The 27,597-nt window shown below is 37.7% G+C and overlaps 1 protein-coding gene and 1 long non-coding RNA gene across 2 annotated transcripts in view; one reads left to right on the top strand and one right to left on the bottom strand.

Moving 5' to 3' along the window:
- Positions 1 to 66: 66 nt before the first annotated feature.
- LOC125269108 overlaps positions 67 to 27,597 on the bottom strand; it is a 74,279-nt gene continuing 46,748 nt past the window's right edge. The window contains exon 4 of the long non-coding RNA XR_007185032.1: positions 67 to 3,009. This is a non-coding gene — a long non-coding RNA (uncharacterized LOC125269108). The remainder of the gene's footprint in view (positions 3,010 to 27,597) is intronic.
- The window catches only part of pde4a (phosphodiesterase 4A, cAMP-specific), a 56,341-nt gene continuing 44,865 nt past the window's right edge, over positions 16,122 to 27,597 (top strand). Inside the window, exon 1 of the mRNA XM_048191281.1 lies at positions 16,122 to 17,407. Coding sequence (XP_048047238.1) covers positions 17,112 to 17,407 — 296 coding nt within the window. The 5' untranslated portion in view covers positions 16,122 to 17,111. The remainder of the gene's footprint in view (positions 17,408 to 27,597) is intronic.

The following is a 27,597-nucleotide window of genomic DNA, read 5'->3' on the forward strand; positions in this document are numbered from 1 at the left end:
TGCTAGGCTTTTGAAACAAAGTCTCAAGGGGCAGGAAGTCGCTAAATCAGTCATTAAATTGGCAGCACTGTTTTTGGCTCCAACTTGCCTCAATTCACCCACCTGGAAGTTTCTAGCATGCCTTGACCTTGATTTAGCTGGTTCAGATGTGTTTAATTGGGGTTGGAGCTAAACTCTGCAGGACAGTGGCCCTCCAGGAGCAGGATTGGACACCCCTGAACTGATTAATTATAGGCCCCATTGATCTTGGCTTATGCACCTCAGTTTTGTCAGAGTGAAAAACAGTATTTGTGGATATTTTTGTCAATCTCAAATAAAAAATGGGGGAAAATGCACTGTTTATCACGTCAGTGTGCTTTTGTTTAACCAGGACATTTGTTTTGAAATGCTTTATCTTGTAATGGAACAAAGTCTCACTTGTGATCCAAAAAAAAAAAAAAAAACTTAAACAAGAGTTTTTATTGGTCCATCCATTGAGATTGAGATTGAAAATAAGAAACATTTAATGTCATGTTCACATATGTACATGTGCTTGCAAACGTAAATGCCTCGGACCTGTACATGTGTGGATACCGTGCACACACATGTTCATGTTGGATTATGAGTCCCCCTGACCAGGCAGGATGTCTATTTCTATCTCAAGTGCAAACCGAATAAGGCTCCTGGGCCTGATGGAATCCCAGGTTTGGTCCTGAAAAACTGGGCCCTGGAATTAACCCCAATTCTTCATTCTATCTTCCTTTGATCATTCTGGATTTCAACAATACCTGTCATATGGAAATCATTAATGGTTATTCATGTCCCCCAAAAAACGTATCCATCATGAAATGTTTTGAGAAAATGGTCAAAAACATTATGCTTCCATATGTTACACCATATTTAGATTGTCTCCGATTTGCATATAAGTAGAAAAGAGGTACATATGATGCAGTGGCTTGTCTCTTGCACTTGGAAATCCTTGGAAATTATGCCAGACTTCTTTTTATTGACTTTAGCTCCGCCTTTAATGCAATTCAGTGTCGTCAGGTAATAAGGAAACTACAGTATCTGTAAGTTACATGAACATTAATAAATTGGATTCTGTCAGAGTCCGTTTACCACTACTCATTACCTTAATATGCAGAAGATACAGCCATACTTCCACTGCTTAATAAGGACAATGTCTATTTTTTGGTCCATCAACATTACATTGCATATTTTAGTACTTGGTGTGATGATAACTTTCTCCACCTTAATTACTAAGGAATCCATCCTTCCAGTATTATCATTTACAGAAAGATGGTTGAAAGGGTGGAACATTTCAAATATCTTGCCATTACATTGGATCAACAACTCAACTTCAACCAGCACACTCAAGTGCTGTCAACAGAGACTGACAGTTATCCGTAAAATGAGACATTTGTCTGTTCGGCCTGTATGGTGCCATTTGTTTCTTTCAAATGCTAACAGTTACTAATAAGAATAAACTCATGAATATAACCTCTTTAGCTAGTAAAATGATTGGTATCTCTCCCCAATCAGACAGTGTCATTACATTCACACTCCGTGAGGCACATAAAATCTTAGATGACCCAGACCACACACTCTATCAATATTTCATCCCTCTTCCTTCTGGCCGTAGGTATAGATTACTATGTTTAGAAAAGCCAGTAAGCCATACGCGCTTTAAATACATAGAAAATCAGTCAGTGATATGTCATCTTATTATTTTTTTTTTTGTGATATGTCTATTATTGTTTTGATTGTATAATGATAATCATTTTGAGTATTACAGGCTTTCATTTTCACAGAGATGAACTTTATCCTCAAATCAATGAAGCTCGGATCAATGAGGCCTCTAAAAAGAAATACAAAACCTGTCGTAATTGAAAGAAAACAAGATGGCAAAAAGATTGAATCCAATATTTTGTAATAATATAGCATAACGATTGATTTACAAGCTGGCCGTTTTTGACCAGCAATACCAAAGGTGGTACATGGTGTAAGGGTTAAAACTACAGATCAAATCTCTGCATTTCCACTTTTAATTGTGACTGCACATTATTCCTTTTTAATCAATTCTTGAGTTGACATGACCCAACTCTGAAAATCAGAGCTTTAAGAATATCATGGTTTTTCTACTGGTAATTATGACATTGTGAAATGAAAGGAAGGCAGCATAAATGTGAGTTTTATGAAGTGCATTTTGTGCAAGAGTAAGCAAACGCTTTGTCAGAACGAGACAATAGAGTATTGTCGCTACTTCGAGGATGGATGACTGTCAACTATTATATATTCTGCATCAAGAGCAAACACTGCTAAAGATACCTGTCAAACTTCATCTATCCTCTAATGCTTTTATTTATCTCTCCTTGAGGACTTTGGTGCTGATAATCCACTGTGAGTAATGTCGTATTGTTCTATGCCAAAACAATGTCTCTTCGTGGGTTCCTTTGAGTCGGATAAGCCCTGAAGATACCACAGTCCGTGACACTTTATCTGCAAACACTTTCTCTGACGATCTTGGCTAAAGCTGAGGTGATGTATTTTTGTTTGTGGCCTTTTTGCTGCATTTTTCATTGACAAGGATGGTCAAAAAAAGAGTAAAGGAATGGGACTGGAAAATCATGCAAGACTCTAACCCATATGATGGGTTTTTCTCCCAAAATTTCTTCCATGCAACATAAATTGTGAATATCTGGGCTGCTCTTTTAGAACAACCCGGTTCTCAAGCTCCTAAAAGCACACAAATCATATGGGCTATTTTCAAAGTCCTCTAATACCAAATAATAACTTTGCTTAAGGAACAGATGAAACAGTCATCGATTTCCTGTTGCATTCATGTTACTTTTACAATATGAATCTTGTTCATGTTCAAACCTGTTGATACCACAATATACACAAGAATCCATGAAGTCTGTCCTCAGTTTCTCCTCCTCGTGGTGTCAAGCATAGTTGGAGTCAAGATCCAGTCAAAGAGCCAGACAGAGAAAATGCTGAATTTGTAGCAACATCTTTTCAAATGCTGATCTGTACAAATACAACAGAATCACATTTTTACAATATGCTTATCTAGCTAAAATGCCTAGCAACATAAATACAACAGAACTGAACTGAATGGCTAGTGGAGATGCTGACATAGCATTGTACACTGGCTAAGTAGTCATAACTATCCATCGCAGCTGTATTCATAGCTTGCTAATGTTCTCAATTATGAAATGCTTTCTTGGTTGACTGTAGTTCATGGACATAATTCAGTTTCTCAGAGTTCTCTTCAGTTGTTCTCTACAGTCAGTAAGCTGAGATTCAGTCCAAGGCTTGAAGTTTTGAGACTCATGAAGGCCACATTTATGTAGTCTCCTGATCAAGACTTCAAATCTGGTATTAAGGTATGCTGTTTCTGGCTGAACTATCCCTCAACCGTGTCAGAACATGAGCTCTAACTGCTAGACCGTGGATTTGTTCTTCTTGTGCTACCGTAATGGAAATCCCCAAATTTCCTCCTTCCTGATCTCACCATTCATTCAGTCTTTATTCAAATCTCACTGTGACTAACTCAATCATTTGGGAAAAAATTCTGGATGTATTTCAGCTTAGTCATTTAAATGTGAAGTTGTTGCTCCCAGCGGACCTTACCTGTGTCCATCAACCTCCCTCTGGAAGGTATAAAAACCACTCTATCCTGTCTTCAAGAAACCAAAATAAACTACACCTGCCCCACTTCCAAATGTATGTCCATATATTTTATTCCTTTTTTCATTCCCCCTAGCCACCACCTCATTCATATTCAAGAAGACTCAACTGCTGAATCCAACTTGTATGCATTTTGTGCATTACTGAATTCAACTTCTGCATGTTTCTGGATGAGTGTCGTCATCTGACCTGGACGATAGTTTTATTAAGTCAGCAGGAAAGACTCGCTATCCTCACAACCCTTCTGGAGCCTCACCACTGGGCTTCTCAGGGATGACTGCTTAAAGGCCTTGATATACTTCAAACAAAATCGAAGAACGAACTGATGTGACGTCATTTCGAACAAAATCAGGCCAAAACGAAGTTTGTTTTGTGTTCTTTTTGAAAGTTCAAAATGGCTTGCCAAAGCGAACTTTCAGGAAAAGTTCGCTCTAGCTACAAAACACCTTCATGCCACCATTGATCCGTGATGATAACGTAATAGGAGGTGTGTGCCGAGGCTCCACATTCATTTGCGTGGAACTGTTCTCTGACTCATTTCTGTAGAGTTTTTTGAGGTAAGATCTCCACGGGTGAAAACATGAACACACTGGATAGCCGCTTTATAGTACAAAATGAAGTTGTGCTTCTGATGAAATGAGGCACTGACACTGTTTTTCATGTTTGATACTGCAAAGCTGCTTGCTTTTAAGCAATCTATTGAATAAAGTGCTATATAAATAAACGTGACGTGACTGGAGTGCTAATTTGCAGAGCTCGTGCTAACATACCAATGTTGTTATGATCAGACACTTTTCTTATGCTTTCTATAAAAATGCTTGCAGTTTTTTCATTTTTGTTGTGTTTATTTTATTACTGAGAAGAAAGTGTACAGCACATATTTACATTTTCATTTAAACGCCACTCTCAGCATTGTGGGCGGTGTCAGATGTTCGATTTCAGTATATCGCTGGTCATGCATTTCGAACTTCGTTTTACTCCTAAACGAAGAACGAAAAAGATCACAAAATCGGGGCCTTTAGAGTCCAACTCTTCAACATCTAGAAGGGTCCAATCACATCTATTCTTTTGTCCAACATGTCCTCCAACCAATACGTCTATATAGGTCGTTTGTCACTTCCCTGAAATATGACCCATAAGAGCGTTTACTAAAGTTGCGCCCCTATCGACAACAGGACACTTTCATTTTAATTCATGAAATACGACCCATAGGAGCGTTTGCTAAAATTGCGCCCCTATCGACAACAGGACCCTTTAATTTTAATGCATTGTTCCCTTTTATCTGCCTCATATTTCGGGTTTCACGTAGCTCAATTGGCAGAGCACTGCCATATATAACAATATGCAATTACACTTAACAAAATTATAAACGCAAGACTTTTGTTTTTGCCCCCAATTTTCATGAGCTGAACTCAAAGATCTAAGACTTTTTCTATGTACACAAAAGGCCAATTAGACAGCATGATCATGCGATCGTGGGTTCAATCCCAGGGAACGCATGTGCTCATAAAGTGTATATGCACTATAAATCACTAAGGGTAGGTTTAGGGGTGGGGTGAGTGTAGTCGTTAATACAAAAAATGACTTTTGTTAAATGGAAATAGGACAAATGGTGTAAAAAGTCCACGCATTCCATTTAAATGAACACGCATTTTGACTGGTAACGACAGTCATACGTCATTTCATGATGACAGACGTAACGCGTCATTATTTTTACGCCAGCTAGAGAGCGTGTGACTTTAAAACGTGAATGTAGGTTGTAATAAGGTGCTTGATTTTTTTGGAGGGCAGTCTGCTTTTGTCACATCTCACACTCATTTGGACATTTATTTGTTCACTGCACCTCTCTGACATTTCAAACTAGATGCTTACTATACCCTCAAGCTTAATAGTGATTGGACTGAACTCCTCTTTCTCCCAGCCAAGACCTCTCTCACCAAATCTCTGCGTTGAAGGTCAAACCACTGTGGCCTCCAGCTTTGTCAAAGCACTCTGTGTCAAGTAGTCTCAGGCTCAGATGGACTCACATACATGTTGTTTGCAGATTTGGTAGAGTGCAAGCATTTGTTACTTTTCCCAAAGTTGGTATGCATATTCAATAATTTATTATGTGTGCTGTCTTTACAACCTTGTGGAGATTTAAAACACATTGCCAAAATCTATGTTCCTAATATATTAAAATGAAAAATATATTAAAAATGTAGGACTGCAGTGTATATAATTTACAGAATGGTAACACTTTATTTTAGGATCCAATTCTCACTATTAACTAGTTGATTATTAGCATGCATTTTACTAGGATATTGGCTGTTTATTAAAGCACATATCAATGCCTTATTATGCATGACCATATTCTACATCCCTTAATACTATATACTATTATCCCCATCCCCCCAAATACTATTAATAAGCAATATTAGGAATTTATTGAGGCAAAAGTCATAGTTAATAATTATTGAAATTGTCTCTCATTATTTAAAGGGATAGATCACCCAAACATCTAATGATCATCATCATTTATTCACACTCAAGTTGTCACACTCATTCCTGTATGAATGTCAGTAACCAAACAGATCTCGCCCCCCACTGACTACCATAGTAATTTCCCAAGCCATTCATTCAGTTCTCAAAGCAAAGACATTATCAAAGCATTCTCATTCCACTCATTCCACCTGTTTTCATACAAATTCCAATTATGTCAATTACTTCTGGTAACAGGTTTACACAGGTTTAAAGGGTTTGTTCACCCAGAAATGAAAATAATGTCATTTATTACTCACCCTCATGTTGTTCCACACCCGTAAGACCTTCATTCATCTTCAGAACACAAATTAAGATATTTTTGATGAAATACGATGGCTCAGTGAGGCCTTTATTGAGAGCAATGTCATCAAACTTCTCAAGATCCAGAAAGGTACTCAAAACATATTTAAAACAGGTCATGGGAGTACAGTGGTTCTACCTTAATATTATAAAGTGACCAGAATACTTTTTGTGTGCAAAAAAATAAACCAAAATAACGACTTCTCAAAAATATCTAGTGATGGCCAATTTCAAAACACTGATTCGAAGCTTTACAAATCTTTTGATTTGAATCAGTTGTTCGGAGTGCCAAAGTCACGTGATTTCAGCAGTTTGGCAATTTGATACGCGATCCGAATCATTGATTCGAAACAAAAGATTCGTAAGCAGTGTTCGAAGCAACTAACCCTTTAACCATGTGATCATTCATAAAACAAACACATGATATAATTAACTCAAGCATCCCAATGTAAATAAAACATCACACATTTATCCATGAGTAAACATTAAATAGCAAAACTGATGACACACCAATCAGAATCTCAGGATAATATAAATAGGAGTACCGGTGATTATGTGTGTTAGAAAATGCATCCTTACACTGGCGAAAGCTAAGAGGGTCATCAACAGGGTTATGCAAGGTTAAGTGTCATCCTTATCCTTTGTTGACCTCAATGTGACAATAATGTGTTCCTGTTGCTTCCTGTATGCTCCACGACATAATGAAAATAAAGCCCTTCCTCAACCAATAGTCCTGTGCCCTAGCATTTGCCCTTGAGTGCATCTTTGCTGCAGCTCAACTTGTTTTTTAACCTTCTCTTGTTACACCTCTGTTCAGATCTCTACACTGTCACTGTAATATCTGCTTAAATTCAATTCAAGTAACACCAGTGAAGGCCTTGCGACTGTATGCGTTCTTGTGGTGCCGTCTGCCAGTCATTTAAATTCTAGTGTCCCTGATACACAATTGACAAAAAGCAGAACCTACTGGATTACAGAAAGTGTTTTCTATGCTAATTTACCATGTCTAAGCATTCAGAAATAAAAATGAAATACACTTTTTGCCCTGAAATATTTTTGTCCCCAACCAAATCTAATAGAAATACACATCCAGAAAGAAAACGGAAATGTATATTTGATTATACGTCATTATTATTGCACGTCACATGGCAAGTGAGTCTGAATTATAGTGTTGTTTTTCACTAATGCATGAGGGGAACGAATGTAGAGTTAATAATTTAATGCTACACATGTTGATATGGCATGTTATTCTAAAACAGAGTTGTGCGCTTCGGAGAATTCCTCCGCTGACGTGAGTGAAAACCCCATGGAGTTATACAGTCGGATTTGGCTGCCGAAAAAGGCCGTCCCTGTTGGACCTGGCTGCCGGAAAAAGTCACCCTGCACCCACTCTGTCAGCGCCAAAGGTTAAGATTTGAAGATTACGATTACTCATCAATAAACACAAACAATCTGTGATGTCTATCTCCATAGAGTATAGAAATGTCAATACAGGCCTCACACTGCTGTACCGGGAGACATTAAATTGACTTTTTGGAGAAGGAGATACTCATAGGATGGCTTGACATTATCATTTAGAAATAAGAAAATGAAAATGTCAACATTTTCCACTTCCTTTTGTCAGGGTTAATGTCAAGGTTCCCTTCTCAAATTCTATTTAGTTTTGGAATGTTTGGCACAATGACTTAGCATCGGAGGTGATGGGAAGATATTTCCATCTTCATTGCACACTGCTTTGAGCCACATTTCTCTCTCTTTTCAAAAGACCTATTTGTATGTTCAGCATTCTTTGTTTCTGTGCCCTTCAACCCCTAAGACCACTGCAGAAGGACAAGAGCCTCTACCAGAGACTCAGCTTGTCCCAGTAATTAGGTTAAAAGGCTGCTGTGATTGGCTGATGAGTGTTAAGCCTATGTGCCCCTGCCCACTTGGCACTAAGCTGAAGATTGGGGGATGCCAAGCCCTACTAAATGAGCAGAACAAGTACACTCAAGAAACCAAAGGACATATAAAAAGGCCAAATTATACACTGCAAACCCTAATACGTTAACAGAACTCAAAATTTGAGTCAATCAGCTAACAAGTTAACCAGTGTTTGGTGTATTGCATTACTAAATAATTAATTACTTTTCCCTTAAAAAAGTAAAGTAAGGGATTACTCTTAAAGGGTTAGTTCACCCAAAAATGAAAATTCTGTCATTAATTACTCACCCTCGTGTCATTCCACACCCGTAAGACCTTCGTTCATCTTCAGAACACAAATTAAGATATTTTTGATGAAATCCTCCATTAAGTTAATTTACACATTCAGATGCCCAGAAAGCTACTAAAGACATACTGTATTTAAAACAGTTCATGTGACTACAGTGGTTCAATCTTAATGTTTTGAAGCGACAAGAAAACTTTTTGTGCGGCAAAAAACCAAAATAATGACTTTATTCAACAATATCTAGTGATGGGCGATTTCAAAACACTGCTTCATGAAGCTTCGAATCTTTACGAATCTTTTGTTTGGAATCAGTTGTTCGGAGCGCCAAAATCACATGATTTCAGTAAACGAGGCTTGGTTATGTCATAAATGTTTTGAAATTTTAAATAGTTCACATGCGCTTGATATGCACTCCAAACCACTGATTCGAAACAAAAGAATCGTAAAGCTTCTAAAGCAGTGTTTTGAAATCACCCATCACTAGATATTGCTGAATAAAGTCGTTGTTTTGTTTTTTTGGTGCACAAAAAGTATTCTTGTCACTTCATAACATTAAGGTTGAACCACTGTAGTCACATGAACTGTTTTAAATATGTCTTTAGTAGCTTTCTGGGCATCTGAAAGTGTTAATTATCTTGCTGTCAATGCAGGCCTCACTGAGTCATCGGATTTCATCAAAAATATCTTAATTTGTGTTCTGAAGATGAATGAAGGTCTTGCATGTGTGAAACGACATGAGGATGAGTAATTAATGACAGAAATTTCATTTTTGGCTGAACTAACCCTTTAATCTTGTACAGAAACAGAAAATAACATTTAATTTTAACTTTCATCCTTATACAGTCTGACACAATGGAAATCTGCTGCAACTCATTCAGATAAGTTCGGCTTAATATAAAAAGTTATTGAGTTCACATAAGTTCACATTTTTTCTAGCAATTACAATGAATTTTCAGTAATATTTGAGTGAAAGGAACTCATTTCACTTAGTTAATTTCACTGTTGGGTTTTACAGTCTATCTATAATGGTGGATCTAATGCAAACGATGACTTGCTGTTATGGAACATGGGCAGATCAATAAGAAAAATGGACTGCTGAGTGTTTTAATGAACAGGGGATGACTTCCCCTGCTCTTTGCATGCTGCTGCAGATGTTAATAGAGAATGGCACTACAACGATCCCTGTTATTATATTCTGACGAACATGCACTCATGCTCTGATTTCCATTTTCTATAAAGGTCTGTAATTCTTTCTGGACGGAGAAGCTCTGCTAGTTGTCTACCTTCGAGCGCTCTGAAGGGAAGCATAGCGGCGGAGTGGACGATATGTCAGACGCATTTAGAATTCTGCCTTTCATTTTTCCACCCACACAGTCCCCCTGCACTGTTGGTGTTGACTCTGTTGTAGAAACCTGTGATTTCCCAAAATGCTGAACAGAAGAAAGGCGAGGATAATAAAACATGCAGGAGGTGATTGCATAGCATTAACTCTCACTGCGCCAGAATATTCTGGAACATCTCTGTTCTCGGGGGCTAAGCAGTGTCTGGTTCATATGAATCATCGTCTAGTGAGGCTTGGCATGTCATTGGCTTCCTCCAACAGCTGGAATGGAAAATCACATCTAATGGTAATGGTATTGCTGGCGTCTGATAGGTAATGAGAGCGGATGGTAATGGTGCGCGGTGAACTACAAGCGTGAGGGCACCCTGACCGGCCATGGGCTCTAAATGACACTCAACCCCATCTTGACACTCCTCAGCCTCTGCTTTCACAAGTTCTGCAACTCACTTAAAGTGCAATTAGACGGTTGGAGAGTACTTAGTTTATTCTTCCAGAAAGCCACATTGATCTCATGTGTTCACCTATTCCAGAAACTCATTATTAATGTCTTTAATGAATTATCTGCTGCTGAGTGCTTAGATCATTTCTTTTTGTCAGTGTTATTTTTACACATTTTTGTTGTTGTAGTCATAGTTTTTGTCTTTTAGCAAATATATCTTTTATATTTAGTCGATATTCCGTTAGGGACTGGATTGTAACTGCATTATTTTAACATACAAAACTACAAAACTTCAAAAGTTTGGGGTCAGTAAGATTTTTGTTTTTCAAAAAAATGATACTTTTATTCAGCAAGGATGCATTAAATTGATGAAAAGAAAATGTAAAGACATTTATAATGTTACAAAAGATTTCAAACAAATAATGCTCTTTTGAATTTTCTAATCATCAAAAAAATCCTTAAAAAAAGGTATCACAGTTTCCACACAAATATAAAGCATAATGAAAGATTTCAACATTGATAATAATAAGAAATGAGTAATAAACCAGCATATTTGAGTAATAAACCAGCAAATTAGAATGATTTCTGAATGATCATGTGCATTTTGGGGGGTAACGCATTACAAGTTAAGTAATCAGATTACTTTTGTAACTAGTAAAGTAAAGCATTACTTTTAAATTTACAATACAATATCTGAGTAACCTTTTCAAATAAGCAGTGCAAGTTTGTTTTCCCATTTATTGGCATACTAGGAGAGTCCTCATATTGACCAAAATCGTGAGTAAGTGCAGAGGTGTTGTGTGCGCTGAATATGATGCTTATTGTAGTTCTAGAGTAGACTAAATATCAACACAAAAACAGATTCAGTATTCCTCAAAATGAATAAAAACAGTGAAATGCAAACCCAGAATATCATGCAAACCTGCAATAATTTAATCATTTTATTAACCAATATCTTTGCTGATGCCCTTCAATGATCTAATTCAGCCATAAGGATAGGCAAAAATGACTTTAGATAAACATCACATTTGTGTTTCATTTTTTTGTTTTTATTGCTGAAGAGTGTTGAACTTTCTTCTCCTGTGTCCTTCACATCTGAAAGGTTTGTTTGAGCTGCGCCCTCTACTGTACAGGTGTGAATTTGCATTTTCTTCATTTCCTTCGGTCTGAGGCTTATTTACTTCACTCTTAGTGTGAAAAGTACAGAGCCCTGCACATGACATGCAAGAAAATAAATTTCATTGTGCGCACGGTTTACTATTTTGTTCCCTCGATTTATAAATCATGCGCATGATTTATAAATCAAGGGAACAAAATGGTAAATCACGCGCATGTTTTAGTAAATTGAGGGAATGAAATGGTAAATCTTGCGCACGATTTACCCTACTATTTTTTTCCTGCATGTCATGTCCAAGGCTCTGTAGAAAAGACCTTCACATTTGCCAAAAATAGAACTTGGTAACACTTTAGTATAGTGAACACATATAAGCTATTAACTACGACCTTTCCCTCAACAAACTCCTAATTTACTGCTTATTAATAGTTAGTAAGGTAGTTGTTAAGTTTAGGATTAAGAATGCAGAATAAGGAATTAATATGTGCTTAATAAGTACTAATAAATAGCCAAAATTCTAGTAATGTGCATGCTAATAAGCAACTAGTTAAAAGACCCTAAAAGTGTTACTTAACTTTTTTATTTTGTTATTAAAAAACAAACAAGCAAGCCCAGCTCATATGAGAAAAAGTAATGTAAATGTAATGTAATGCATTATTTTCCTTAAAAATAATTACATTAATCCCACTTTATATTAAGTGGCCTTAACTACTATGTACTTACATTTAAATGAATCATTTGATACAATGCACTTATTGTGTACATACATGTTTTTACATTGTACTTATATTTTAAAAACACCTGCATGTAATTACATCTGCAATTATTTTCTGTAATTACATCTATAATTACACTGTTGACCCATCCTTTACACCTTAATCCTACCCTTAAACCTATCCATACCACCAAAGCTTTTCCTAACCTTACTCCCACCTCATAGCAGAAAAAGTGCTTTGCAATTCAATATGAACCCAATAAGTACATTGTACTTATTTTTTGATGTAAGTACATAGTAGTTAAGGCCACTTAATATAAAGTGGGACTGTTACATTTTTAGAGAGTCACGCAATATTGTAACGCATTACTTTTAAAAGTAACTTTCCTCAACACTGCTGAAAAATTCAACATTGCATCCCAGGAATAAATTACATTTTAAAACAAAATACAACGGAAAACAGTTATTTTTAATTGTAAAAATATTTCATTTTTATGAAATATTTTTAATGTATTTTTAATCAAATAATTGCAGCCTTGAGGCAGCCTAAGAGACCTTTTCCAAAAACATTTAAAAAATCTTCCCAACTCCAAACTTTTGAACGGTAGTGTATCTTCTCAAAAATATCTAATGATAATTTCATCAACAGTATCCTTTAATTAGAATGATTTAATTATCATCAAGATGCACATTATTTATTGTCTTCAAAACGTGGATCCTTGACCACATTCATCACTAAGTTTATTGACGAGATTAACACTATTCTCTCTCCACATTTCCCTCACACCATGCTCACACAGTCGATCTATTAGCACTTAAGGAAGTGGACAGAACCAGGTAATAGACTAGTAAACAAGGTGAACAAATTGCTCCCTCCTTGGGCAGAGCTGCAGAAGAGCTGAAAATAGGCATGCCTCATTCTGGGCTAATATTCGGCTTCTTCAGTAGCCAAGCGACAAAACATACCACATATCTGTAGGAGGCAGACACACATCATTCAAGCCAAAGTGCATTCCATATTTTCTGTTCTATACAGGTGCTGGATGCATGACCGCACTTACAGAACTGCACTTACATTGCATTCATTAGTCCATTCCCCAGAGGACCAAATTAATATTTTACTGGCCTTCACCCAAAAGCAACAAGGCTCCTATACCCTCGTATTAAGACTACAGTTTGGGACATCGGCCAGGCGAAAAGCTTCTCTTGGCATTACATTGAGAAATCGGCTTTCATGTTTCAGTGCTCGTCTATACATGTTTGCTACTGAGTGGGCTGAAAAGTAGCATACGCTCATAAAGTGAAAAGTGAAAATAGGAGCAGACAAACTGCTCGCTGAAGATGCGCCGTACCAGATGCACTCTGCACACTGGCCTTATTATTTTGACTAAGATACATTACTGCCCCTGTATCAGAATGGAGGCCGTGATATTTCAGTCTAAGTTATGAGGTGAAAGGGGAAAGATGAGTAATTGAGCTGTGAATTTGTCTATTCTGATCCAGAATAAGCGGCATGAATTGAAAGTGCTTGACATTTCCATTAAGGTGCACACTGGGAATATAAATGCCTGGAGCCCTTTGTTTAAGCTGTCCGGAGTAATTCAGTTTTCTGCAGTATTTGTCATCAACGTTGAAGTCAGTGTGATGAAAACCAATATTCAGTCCATATAAAAGTCCAACAGACACCCTCGCACACCCACTTGCATATTTCACCGTCTGTCTATTGGATACGTTAATGTATACATAATGCTGTGTTTCCTGTACCCAGCGGTGCGGAAATGTGTGACCTTTAAAGGAGACCAACTGAAAGAAACCTCCATTATCACAGCAGTGAGTTAATGTAAACAGGATCAATGCAGACAAAAGCAAAAACCTTTCGTCACAGCGATACATAAGTGAGTGCAATCTAATTATGAGTGAAGTATCAATATCGCTGCTGTCAGGCCTACAGCGGAAATGAGAGACAGATGAGACAGGCGCATGAGATATCTAGAAGAGCAACATATATTTGAGGGCATTTGAGTATTGTGCGAATACAGTCAAAGGTTGCTCAGTAACTAGAGATAACTAGAGATTAACTTAACCCAACACTGTAAAAAGTAATACATTATATCTACTCCATAAAATTTTGGCAACAGACTGCAAGCAATATTATTATTAATTAAATTCAACAAATAGAATTGAGTTGGGAAAAAAATCTAATTAATTCCTTAAATGTCAACTATTTAAAACGAGTAAAATTTAAGTAAAATTTAAACAAAAATATCTGAATAATAGACAGATGTCGAAGATTAATTAAGAACTCTTTATTTTTTATTGTTAGCATTGAAGACACCTGATGATAACAAGCAGGTTTAGATGTTGATGTTGATTGAATTGAAAATGTTTGATCACCATTATGGTGGTCAGTGTTTCATTTAGTTGGGCAGTTTGACTCTTTGCTTTTTATGTCAGTTTGTGGTTTCTGTAATGCTGTTTGCTAATTTGACACATTTTAAATGGTTGACTTTTAAGGAATTAATTTGATTTATTCTAACTCAATTTTTTTATGTTAAATTTAATTAATAATATTGTGTGTAATCAATTTTATTAAGTAGATAAAGCATATTACTTTTTACAGTGAACCCTGTTCCTGGAGGACTCACATGTACGTTTTAGATGTTTCCCTAATCAAATAAACCTGATTTAACTCATTCGTTTGTAAGTAAACTACTCCCAAGACCTGAAAACGCTACTGTAGGGTGGCCTCCAGGATTTGGGATGGGAATCACTGGATTAACTAAACATTAACTAGAGTGTCTGTCTTTAGGAAAATGTGACTTTGATTTTGAAACCCAAAGGGTGGGCATGAAAGCGAAGGTTAAATATCTAATCACGAATAATTGCCCTGCAACAAGAGGATTAAAGAGGATGCAACATGTTGTTCAATCCTGTTATTATAATTTGTTGTAAAAAAAAAAAAAAAACTCATTTCTCCTAAATATTGCTATGCCATTAGCCTGATGGATTAACATATTGAAAATATGAATTTAGTCATTTAATTGTGCTAATGTGGAAGCTAGCCATTTGTGGTTTTTAAGTGTTCAAGGTTCGGCTGATTAGCATGGCCATTTAAAAGTAGCCATTTAAATGTATTCCCTGATTAAATAATTTGTAATATTTTCAAAATATTTCAAGTAAGATTTCATTTTTCATTTTATTATACAGGAGTAGTTGTTTTGCTAGTAATTTTGGAGGGCCATTAACAACGTTATTCCTTGTCTGCTGCCGTAATTATATGGCATTTAGGATCAGATGGTTGGCTCAAAATAACCTGGCAGCAGAATCGAGCAAAGTGAAGAAAAAAAAAGATGGTATATTTGAACTCGTGTACATCTGGGGATTCTGCACCAGTCGAGCAACTGTCATTGAGATGAATGGGAATGCTTATAGATAGATTTCTACAGGTCCTTCTTAGTGGATTTAGCAGACATGCTTTGAAAATAATGTGCTTTGCTGGTTTCAACCCATGTTGATTATGGTGAAAACACCAAGAGAAATATTGCCACAAATAACTGATACAAATGCTCATATAAATGGTTATCACTTTGCATAAGACTGTCCCAGTCCTACTCTGTTCAATGCTGTTATAATCATGAGCCCAACCACATTATATATTTATTTCACTTAAAATGGATGAAGATAATTATGGTGATTTGTCCTCTCCAAATGCACCGCACATTACTGGTAAATCGATATGTTTACTTAATGGAATAACATGCAAAATCAATTCATAGGGGAAAACTAGTGATAACTGGAGCTGTTTGGGTCCATCTCACCTAATTGAACGAGAATACTGCATCGAGGCGCGGGCGCTTAAATGAAGGGAGAGAGAGAGAGAGAGAGAGAGAGATGGTGGAGAGTGTGAAGCGGTAGAGTGTTTCACAAATGCCATAATTTAACATCTGTCGACAACTGATTGATACGAGCGAGATAAGACGGCAAAACTAACTAAAGTGCGGCACGAAGAACGGCGAACTTTGATTTACAATCATGATTTCGCAGAACTGAACGAATGCTTCAAGAAAGAAGAAAGCGGGGACGCGAAAAAGCCGCGTGCATGGATCTCACATACATCCATCATCCCACGCGCGCTGTTCTCCAGGCAAAATTCAACATGATTCGCGTAATGAAACTGTTCGCGGCGAGGTTTTAATGGAGGTGGAAGGTGAATCTCCCGACAGCGAGCTTGAGTTTTAGTCGCCGTTAGTTCCAGATGTACAACATTGCTCCTCATCGCAGAGTTCTCATGGCTCCAGTTGGAGACACCAGAGCTTGGAGAGACATGTGCCGTCTTTAGCAGCAATAATCGCGGCAGGAAACCAGTCTGGAGGGTTGAAAATAGCAATAAATCCGCACTGAACACAAGTGACCCGTCGCGCTATGAGAAACTTCAGGGAAAGAGCTTCACCGGCGACCGCGCGGATGCTACGACGCTTCGTGATGTTTTAAAGTGGAGCCTTTCTGATATACAGGAACTTTTTGGATTAATCATCGACATAATCGCGGAGATGACAAGAAGACAGGACGACATTGCGCCATCACCTGTTATCTGAACACTGTGATTAGTTCTCACAAAAGCACTGAATCTTTTTTTGCCTTTGGACCTGCTTTCAATACATTCCGGTGTTAGACATGGAGACTAGTCAGTTACGGACAGTAGACTGGTTGATTTCTTAATGTGCAAGAATACATAGCCATATCGTTTTTATTCCTCTTTTAACACATTGCGTTCGGTACACCTATTCATTTTGCACTATGATGGAACCGCCACCTTGCTCTAAAAAGAGCCTGTCTCTTTCGCTGCCGGTTCCCCGGGAGGGACAGGCGACCCTCAAGCCTCCCCAGCATCTGTGGAGACAGCCACGGACCCCCATCAAAATCAAACATCGCGGTTACTCTGACACCGACCGACATCACCACCGACAGATAGAGCGCTCGAATGCCATGGACACGAGTGACCGGCCGGGGCTCAAGAAGTCCCGCATGTCCTGGCCATCGTCGTTCCACGGAACCACCAGCGCGTCCATAAGCAACTGCGCTGGAAGTAAGCGGTAAGAAAGCCGAGTGACTAATTACGTGTGAACAAACGAGCTATTTCTGTGTGATGGACGCCCAACACCGATAATAATGCTGCTGGAAGGGTTAATAGTGATTTGTGTGGAGAGGCGGGACGCGTGGGCATCCTTGATGATGCGCGTTATGCGTAACGGCTCCAGCATCTCTCAGAGAGCGTGAGTTAGAAATGCCTCGAAGATGACCCCCAGAAGTAACCACGAACCAGTTATGAGCAGCTGATGGCATAAGCGTTTACTAATAATGCTAATGAGCTGGATTAAAAGTGTGGAAGACATAATACATACGCAGTAATAAGGTTTTTGGAGAGCCCTAGCCCCCATGATGTGTATGCCACAAAGTCTAGAGGGATTGATTAAGTGTAGCGGTTCAAAAGGGACGGATCTGAAAGTATTACAATCATTTAGGATCATGGCATATGCTCTTTCGCTCCTGGCACGTGCAGACACCATATGCGCGCGCTAAAAAATTAGCATGATCTAATCAAGCTCTTCAGTATCACGTCAGACGTAATCGGTTTTAATAAGACAATGTATTTTTACAATAACTTGTGTACAGGTTTGTGATAATGTCTTCTTGATTTTATGATATTTAATTATAAACTTATAATTTTATAATATAATACATCCATTGATTCTATTAAGAACCTTTAACATCCATCAAACCGTTTCCTTTTCAAGGTTCTTCACATTAAGAAAAAATGGTTCTTTTAAGAACTGATCACTGAAAGGTTCTTCATAGAAGTGGAAAAGGTTCTTTAGATTAGTAAAATGTTCTCCACACTGTTCACTGAATGGCGAATCCTTGCAAAACCCTCCTTTTGTAGCCTTTATTTTTAAGAGTAAATACATTTAATATATAGAAAGAACAGAAGCACTGTATTCCTGGGATTTTGACTTGCACTATCACAGCACTGACTGTGTAGCGCTGTTATAAATAATCAACTTCTATTGAATTAGTTTTATACAGAGAAACACATTTGTCAGCCTGACATTCATGTCGATTTTGTGGGTTTGCACGATTTGCTATAGCGTACAATACACTGCTTTTACCCTCAAGGATGAGTGTGGGTGTTGCTTGCTGTGCTTGTACGTAGATGAAGAGGTGAAATGTGGCGTCCCTTTGAGTGGCGCCTCACCAAATTGGGTGATTATTACAGTAATAATCTGCTTCTGTGAGGGCCATGAGCCCCAGGGGAGGCCGAGAGCCAAAGGCCTGGTTTCCTTCCTGTCAACTTTTGCCTCGGCCACAGACGGCCTGCACGGCAGGTTCCTGGGAGACAGGCCAGCTCAGCCTGACTGTATAGTAAAGGCTGATTTGTATTCCCTTCCCCAGGACACGCTCACAGCCAGTTCAAGAATTAGTGCAGCAGCACTGCCTTGGACTGTCCTGCTTCTACTGTGGGTGGGCAGTACAGTGTGAGAAATAGAGAGTGAGAGACAGAGAAAGCTGCCCGTGAGTGTGTGTGGCTCTAGTGATGTCACAAGAAGCAGAGTGAGATGTCCATGTCTATCTGGCCGCTTTCTCATCTCACTCATCACATTTTGTAACATGATCTGCCAGCAAAGGCGTAGGCCTTAAAGGGTTAGTTCACCCAAAAATGAAATTTCTGTCATTAATTACTCACTCTCATGTCGTTCCACACCCGTAAGACCTTCGTTAATCTTCGGAACACAAATTAAGATATTTTTGATAAAATCCGATGGCTCAGTGAGGCCTCCATTGACAGCAAGATAATTAACACTTTCAGATGCCCATAAAGCTACTAAAGACATTTAAAACAGTTCATGTGACTACAGTGGTTCAACCTTAATGTTATGGAGCGACAAGAATACTTTTTGTGCACCAAAAAAACAAAAAAACGACTTTATTCAACAATATCTAGTGATGGGAGATTTCAAAACACTGCTTCATGAAGCTTTGAAGCTTTACGAATCTTTTGTTTCGAATCAGTGGTTCGGAGTGCGTATCAAACTGCCAAAGTCACGTGATTTCAGTAAACTAGGCTTCGTTACGTCGTAAGTGTTTTGAAATTTCAATGGTTCACCACTGGGGGCGATTCGTAGATTCGTAAAGCTTTGAAGCTTCATGAAGCAGTGTTTTGAAATCGGCCATCACTAGATATTGTTGAATAAAGTCGTTATTTTGTTTTTGGTGCACAAAAAGTATTCTTGTCACTTTATAATATTAAGGTTGAACCACTGTAGTCACATGAACTGTTTTAAATATGTCTTTAGTAGTTCTCTCGGCATGTGAATTATCTTGCTGTCAATGGAGGCCTCACTGAGCCATCGGATTTTATCAAAAATATCTTACTTTGTGTTCCGAAGATGAACGAAGGTCTTACGGGTGTGGAACGAAATGAGGGTGAGTAATAAATGACAGAATTTTAATTTTTGGGTGAACTAACCCTTTAATAGGTCTTCCAGTATGTGTGCAAGAACATTTTGTCTAAATGAGTGTTTAAATGGATTATGCTTAAAGGGTTAGTTTTACAACTTAAACAGTGTTCTTTTATTGGGTAAAAGTCATAATCAGTGCAAGCAAAACCTGATTTACCCATTATTCTGATTTTGTTTTGTATGTAAATACATATACTGACAATTTGTCTGCTTTTTCTTGGCCGCATTTCTGTTTATGGATGTCAAAACCGATGAAAATAAGATGACTTTTACTAGCCTTTTCACTTATGGATGGATGAGATGGATGAGTATGTAGTGTATGTGCTCGTGTGCGGGTGTGTTGGTGCATGTGTTGCTGCAGGCTTTAGAGAAAGACGCGGATAATAATGAGCAATTTGCATGTACGGTCACATCACAGAGGCAGGCGGGTGGGGGTGGGCATGGGGGGTGTCGTCATTACAGGTACAAATTATTATTTTCATTCTTTTTAAGGAAATGTCCCTGGGAGTCCTTTAATGGGAACTCTAAGCATGCTGTCTTGCCTCCAATGCACGTTTATTGTGCTTAAGTAATATACTGTGTTGAGTCCAGAGGACCCCCTCCATGTCATCTGTTCCTCTGAGCCTGGGGCTAAACTTAGACCAACCTCATACACAGCTGCATGCCCAATGATACACTAATGCCTCATGTTTTGCCCTGTGATGCTCTTGAAAATGATGAAGATCATGCCCCTTCATGAAACACTTATATCACCCTTAAAGGAATACTCAGGGTTCAGTGCAAGTTAAGCTCAATCGAAAGAAGTTATAGCATAATTTTGATTACAAATTTGTTTAAACAATGTTTTTGATAATAAATTTGTATTAAATCATAAAACACAGAATCTAAAAAAAATTAAAACAGACAACACAGAATTTTTGAAAAAATAAAACGTATTTCATAGTTTCTAGGAGACGTTAAGTAAAATGGAAAGTAAACCCATAGAGGCATATCAGCTCTCAGTTCAGTCAGAGGCGAGAAGTAATCAGGACCTTCAACCTCTCATTGGGCCAAAAGAAGCTCACTTTTCTCTGTGATGATTTGTTTGGTCTGATGCTGGTATTTTTTAGACCTATATACACCTGTCCATTACTTTTTATACACCAGTTTTTAGAGGAAGCATGGTGACTGATTTATTAGAAACTCCATGACTACAAATAGAGTTTCAAACACATTTGGTGCTGATGACTGATCATTCAGCTTTACTCACGTTTTCTATTGGTGGCAGTATTTTTGATTTACTATTCAATGTAATCACATCCTTCTGCTTACTCCCTCACAGCCATAGTTTGTTGTACTTTTTTTTTAGCCTTTTAACCATAACTCCCACTGAAATATTGAACTGTCACTCGTATTCCCAAATTCACCACCTGCTTTCGGTCATTAAAACTTGATAGGACGTCTAGGTACCATTTCTCAGATGACAAAGGCTGTTTTGCAGCTTTTATTTCTTTCACATGAAATGAATTGGTGAAATGTACAGCCTTACCTTAGGAGGAAAGTGGCATTACTGAATGTGCCCCCTACTCCAATGCACTCTGGGAAGTTGACAGCCACAGCTTGTCTGTAAGGGCAGGTGCACCAAAACTTCAAAAAATCAATATTAAATTGTAAATGTGTGTGAAATTGTGTAACAATTTTTTTCTGACTATTTTAATTCATAAAGTGTGATATATTAAAATTTAGCGAATGGCTTCGGGAGTTATGTATTATGTTACCAAGTTCTACAGCGCCCCACAATTTTCCAATGTAAATCTGTGGTGAAAAATGGAACTGCAGCGCATTCTAATTGGGAGCCATTGCGTTAGATTTCAGACTGCCCTGCCCATTTTCACGTTACCTTACGCCGCTTAACAGTCTAAACAGAAAACCTTTACGCTCGCTCCAGTCCAAGACGATATCAATCCGCTTTAGCTATGTGTATATTAGTCTGTATCAGATTTGTAACTAGTTGGCATGTCCGTTCTTCCGGTAACACTTTAGTATAGGGAACACATATAAACCACTATATACTATAACACATATAATTTATGACTTTTCCCTCAATAGACTCCTAATTTACTGCTTATTGTTAGTTAGTAAGGTAGTTGTTAAGTTTAGGATTAAGAATGTAGAAAAAGGTCATGCAGAATAAGGAATTAATATGAGTTTAATAAGTACTAATAAATAGCCAATATTCTAGTAATATGCATGCTAATAAGCAACTAGTTAAAAAACCCTAAAATAAAGTGTTACCGTTCTTCCTACTCAAAAACAATGCATTCTGGGTAATTTTATTTGTTGTTTTCGAGAAAGTAAACTATAGGATTTCAATGGAAAACGGTATTTGACTGTGTAAATTTTTTTTGTTTTTTACAGCAATTTTTTAGAGTGTATGCGGAGTAGCGTATCAAATTAATTAAAGTATAAATCCTTTAGATTAAATGTGCTCATGTCAGTGCTTCCCACAGGTTTGAAATATACTTGCGGTGGTAGCCCGGTGAAAAATCCTCCTATTACCCATGGCACAAAAATGGTCTGCTACATGTGACAAACAAATAATGTGTGATTTTGTGATTTTTATTTATAGAAATTAATTTAATTACATAGCATACTATTACATTTAATTACATACTATTATGCATTATTATGCATTGTAAATTATGCAAAATTACAGCATTTAAATGGTTCTTTTCCTATGTTCTTCTTGCTGTCATATAGTGTCTCTCTCAGTGAATGGGACACAGATTTTACTAATAAAATTTATAAAATGAATAATATATGTGTCAAATAATGTTCTTAGTCTTTTCTTCCTGTGGGGGAGACTACAATAATTTACTATGAATTAAATGGAAATTAAATTACAATTTATTGTGTAACCAAAATACCAATAATGCCCAAAAGAAAAAAAAAAAAAAACTTAGCGTGTGACTTTTAATTATAAACAAGCCCGAAATACACTGGGACTCTTAATTTGAAATGTCTGTACTATTGCAGGCTGATCCTTCAGATTCTTACAACCATATAAAACATTTTATATAAAGGTCATAAAGTAGACATTGTAATAATTCATCAACTTGAGTTCATTAGCAATCGCTTGGCATAAATCTGCGCTTTTCATTGATTGAGAATCACTTTGAAGCAGTCTGAAGCGCTGTTGCGCGTTCTACAAACTCGCCCCCTTGTGACTTTGCAAAATGCAGTGCCCGTGGGAATGATAGCGGGAGTAAACAGTTCTGACGCACACATAACGAGCAGGTACGAAATGACTAGTTAATCGATCGTGGATGGTTTCATTATCTTGGGCGGATATAAAAGTATAAGAGGATAAAAATAATAAAAGCAAAAATGTGTCTCCAAATATACTTGGGCGGCCGTTATTATACCTGGGCGGCCCGCCCAAGTAAAGTCTATGTGTGGGAAGCACTGCATGTGAATAGCCTTTATATAGTTCTGTCATGACAACTCTCAGGATATTGGTATGATAATTGAGATTGGCATAGTAATGGATATGACAATGTTAATGTATTTGGTTTTGGCGGAATAGATCTGCTATGCTGCTGCTGCAGAGCAAGTAACGAGACTTGCTACTGCCAATACATTCACAGACATTGCTGTGAGCATGTAAGACATGCTGCTGCTGCTGCACATGTAACATACGTACATGAATTAACCCCTGTAGCAGATCTCTACAGGTGGAGCTGGGGAAGTAGGAGGGTTCTGAAAGTGCGCTGCAGACTGCTAACAGCAAACAATGCCAAATATTTGAATGTTTGAGCAGCAAGCTCATTGGTCGCTGATGCAACAACAACCAATCAGCTTTGCTGTGTAGATAATGATGTGATGGCTACCATCTGAGTTAAAGACCCATCAGCCTGCATTGTCAAGACAGAACTAAGTAATTCTGTTGTGTTTGTTTCATGTTTGAGAATAGACATGACTTTCTTTTCCTCCCTGGAATACCTTCACAACTTGTAATATTTTAAAACAACATTTGTAGGCAATAAATTCTACATTAAGGCAATTCTAAGACAGTGTTTTATGCATGTGTCATGTGTATCAACATTCAGCCTGTCAATCAACATTAGGGCGCCACCTCAGGCTGAATAACGCAACGTCTGACAAAAGTGTTCTGCGTGTGTTAAGCGATTTCAAATATAAATCTTACAAAATATTTATCATAAACTGGCGCTAAGACACAGAATCTGCCCTGCCTAAATTTACGGTCAGGAGGAGCTGCTACTGGAAGTTACCACTGAGGAAAGAATGACCGACACTGAAAAGAAGAAGAGCTCATCCTGCAGTTCTGTTGCTATGGATACATTTTGTGCTTGTGTAAAATAGATACATTTTGCCCAAAAAGGCAAAAGGAAGTTTCATTCCCAGATGCTCAGTGTAATTTTAATATGCTATAAGGCAAATACGTTGCTAAATGTGTAGTAGATTTATACTTTCAATAAGCTGCCATCTCTCAGAACCCACTGGTGATGTTACAGATTTCCCGTAAGTCATATTGTTCCTGGTTGTTGTTTATTAGTGTATATTATTTTTGGTCACTGGCTGGTTTTCTATTATTCCCTCTTATCTTCCGTTGCCTCTCATCTGCATTGTTGCACCTAGCATTGAATCTATAGACAAACTACAGTGTTGTTTATTTGACAGTCTGTTGGAGAGCTGCCAAGCTTGTTAAGTGTTTAATTAGATACACCTGCTATTAATTACCTCAACAATTGCATTGGTGTTTCAGATTTAACACATTGTATAAATATACTTTGTACCCCATGCAAACCAGTCCACACTGCCGTTATTATTGTTCATCTCAAGGCATGTGCTTTTTTTTCCGTCCTTGTCGCAAATTCGTTGTTGAAAATTCAGGCTTTCCTCCTATCTATTGCTTACTTACACTCCACATTTATTTGTCTTTGCTCCTCTCTCGATTCTCTGAATTTCCATACTTCAAAGCACTCAGCATCCTGTGTTTGAGTGTTTTTTTTCTGTTTCTTTCAAATGTCATCTTTGTTGCCCCGATGATCCCTCGCTGATTTATTGAAACCTACCGACACTTGAGTCTCTGTTATTGTCTGGTGTCTTTGGCCCCTCCTTCCTCTTTTGACGGATGAGTGTTTCTCGCTCATATCTCTGGCTCTGAGCATATGTGTGTGTTCACCAGCCTGTGTTTCCTCTTTTCAATGTCCTCCCTCCACATCACACCACATCAGTCCGTATGATTCTTTGTGCGTGGTAATTACTGACTTCGAACTCAGCCGTTTGCTCACTGCTTTTCTCTCTCTCCTCCTTATCATCTTATTTGTCTGATTTTCACTCTGTATCCCTTGCTTTCTCTTTTCTCCAGTCGCCTTTTGTGCTCCCTATTGTACTTCTCTCTTCTCAGGGCCTTGTATGCCACTTACTTTGTCTCTCACGGACTTTGCTCATCCTCACCGCTGAGTTAATCACACTGCTGGCCTATCTTTAAATCTATCATTTCTTCCCGTTCCTGTGCATGTCCGCAGAGATCATCAGAGTACCAGCAAACTCATCTAATTCTCCCTCTCTCTCTCCCATTTCCCCAGTGGCTGAAAGAACTGCCCGCCATTAGACTTTCTGCCGTCACTTATTACTTCTCCCATTCCCTGCGGGTACAGCCCTGTAAATGATACTGCTGCCTTTCACAAAGCCCTTGCATTCTCTGTGCCATCCATCATTTCCCTACAACACTTTACAGTAGAGCACCAGCCTTTTAGTTCACATACAGACATGTCCGCCTGCTCTCAAGATACCAGCGGTTTCCCTCTGCTTCCATCTCTGCTCTGTGTAATTAGTGTGGCTGAAATCTGAAATCTACATGATCATTAACAAGTTAAAGCCCCTGAAAATGTTTAATGGCATTGTTCCACGCCTGGAGCATGAGACCCTCTTCAAATGCCCCTGCTCCACAGCGGATGTGGAGAAATGGGGCAAAACCAAGAAAATAACTATCCATTTGCATTGCTATTTTTCTCACATCTGACACTGGTAAAAATCTACTATTATAGAATGTAAAAGTACTGTATGTACAGTATATGTTGCTTGCAATTTTTGAAAAATTCGTCAAAATATATTATCACTTTTAAATCCCTCAATCTGAGAAAACAAGTAAAAAAATGCATTTATAGCAGTGCATCGGAAATCTATGTGTAAATCGTACTCGATGGTGTAAAAGGAAAAATATGAAGTTTCTGTTTTTGTTAAAGCATTTATGAGAATTATTATTATTATTATTATTATTTAAAAATAGTGCTTTATAGATTGTCACATTCCTTTCTGGTATCCTTGTCTGGATAATCTAAAAATAATCTCTGGCTTTACATGATGATTATGGTTATGACTGCATACTGAAGTGTCAAGCTATGTATAATGTGTATATCATATTGCTATACTTTTAAAATGGTGTGATAGTTGTATATTTCCCCATTGACTTCCATTGTAAGCGCATTGCTGTTAATGCATTTTGACAGGGACAATTCAATATTATTTGTGGAAACCAATATGATGCCACAGATGTTGTTAGTTCATGCTAACAGTTCAGCAAATATTCAATTTCATTTACTCACCCTCATGTGGTTCCAAATCCATATGAATTTCTTCCTTGGAACGTAAAATCTTGAAATCCCCGGTTCACGTTAATTTTAATTATAATATGCAGTCTTCCAAATTTTCAAATTTCATGAAAGAAATGGTTTGGAACTACATGAGGTGACAGGATTTTCATTTTTGGGTTGCATTCAGCCTGGAGTGTTCCTTTAAGGATTTGTTTCCCATGTGAGAGACATGATGTGCTCCTAGCTTGTCTAACCTTCACATTTACTGTAGCTCAGTCAAGTGCTTTAATGAGCAAGCATTAAGCATCCAGCTTCACGGATAATGCTGGCCCTCAGGTTTGGGCATGTGATCTCACGGTTAGCGACATCTGTTTTTCTTTGTGCACCAACAGGCTAAGCTGCACCATGCTCACCCTCTTTTGACCTGCCCATACCTCCCCTCCTAAAGCCTGGAAGAGTGAAACCAGGAGCTTTTCCACAGTAAACAGCAGCCACTGTAACGGATATGATTAGAGGATTGTATTCAGCATTATTTAGGTCTGAAGTAAATGTGCTAGATGCTGATGGGGTAGATTCACATAGCTGCTGAACACCTGCATGTGCATTGAGGCATATTGACTTTATTTACATACAGTAAGTATTATACTTACTTATATTTATACATATATGGGTAAATGATGTGATGGGTCATTTTTTTGTCCAAAGGCCTTAATAATAATAAAAACAAAGATATGACATCCAATGTATGTAAGGTAGTACAACTTGATCTCTTTTATTAAATCCAAAAGGTTTTAATTATATTTTGCTACATATAATGGTATTTTAAAGATTTTGAAGTGTCAAAAGATCATTCGGTTTAAAAAAGGTTTAAAAGATCATTACACTCGGTTTAAAAGATCATTCGTCCAAAGACCAATAGAGCCATTTCATTTGTGATTAAAATATCTTAAAATGCTATAAATGTATATATTTTTTTTTATTCTGGCATGATTTTATAACATCATATATCAACATAGTGCAAAATGGTATTCAAATTAATTGTAAAATTATGTGTAGAAGTCGTTGCTTTGTTATGAGAATGTCCGGAAAAATGAATTTCATTGATGTCATTCGGAGTAACCAATATAAAGGGACCATTTTGGATCAAGTCATGTGTTCAATATCATG

Source organism: Megalobrama amblycephala, linkage group LG1, assembly GCF_018812025.1.
Source record: "Megalobrama amblycephala isolate DHTTF-2021 linkage group LG1, ASM1881202v1, whole genome shotgun sequence".
NCBI lineage: Eukaryota > Metazoa > Chordata > Actinopteri > Cypriniformes > Xenocyprididae > Megalobrama > Megalobrama amblycephala.